General features: G+C 31.8%; 1 protein-coding gene across 1 annotated transcript; it reads left to right on the top strand.

Moving 5' to 3' along the window:
• The first annotated feature begins 53 nt into the window (after positions 1–53).
• LOC105458620 (inactive peptidyl-prolyl cis-trans isomerase shutdown-like) lies at positions 54–486 on the top strand. Its single transcript, XM_011704087.1, has 2 exons — positions 54–262; positions 343–486. The coding sequence occupies exons 1-2, from the start codon at positions 138–140 to the stop codon at positions 461–463; spliced, it is 246 nt and encodes an 81-aa protein (XP_011702389.1). The 5' UTR covers positions 54–137; the 3' UTR covers positions 464–486.
• Positions 487–535: the final 49 nt, after the last annotated feature.

The following is a 535-nucleotide window of genomic DNA, read 5'->3' as shown; positions in this document are numbered from 1 at the left end:
TAAATAGCTTTTACAAGATTATGACGTTTCTGCAAACATGTGATCGTATATGTTAAATACACTTTTTTTGCAGATACAAAAAAATTACTGATCGTTTGGAGGCAGTCAAATTAAACAATGAGGCCGAAGAAAAAGAAATGAATGAACAACTCTCACGAGGCTATACTAACCTTGGAGTTTGTTACAACAGGGAAAACTTTCCTCTCAAAGCATGTATGTACTTACATCGAGTGCCAATACCATCAGCTAAAACCCATTATCAGTACGTTCTGTTCTTACGGATTCAATTACTCATGTATAAATATATAAAATTAGTATTACAATAAATTTGTTTTTTTCTAGTTATGGGAAAGCTTTGCTGGCCATTGGAGAATACAATGCCTCAATGACGGAGTTACAGAAAGCTCTTGTGTTAGATCCGCGAAATGAAGCCATTAGAAAAGCTATTCAGACAGTAAGTTGAAAGATTTTTTACAAAAATTATTTTTTTACAAAAAGAATTTTTTTGTAACAATATTCTTTTTTTACAGACGAA

The sequence above is a fragment of the Wasmannia auropunctata genome, unplaced genomic scaffold (genome assembly GCF_000956235.1).
Source record: "Wasmannia auropunctata unplaced genomic scaffold, wasmannia.A_1.0 LD334506.1, whole genome shotgun sequence".
Classification (NCBI taxonomy): Eukaryota; Metazoa; Arthropoda; class Insecta; order Hymenoptera; family Formicidae; genus Wasmannia; species Wasmannia auropunctata.
Note: the sequence above shows the minus strand (reverse complement) of the source record. Positions and strands in the feature narration are given on the sequence as shown.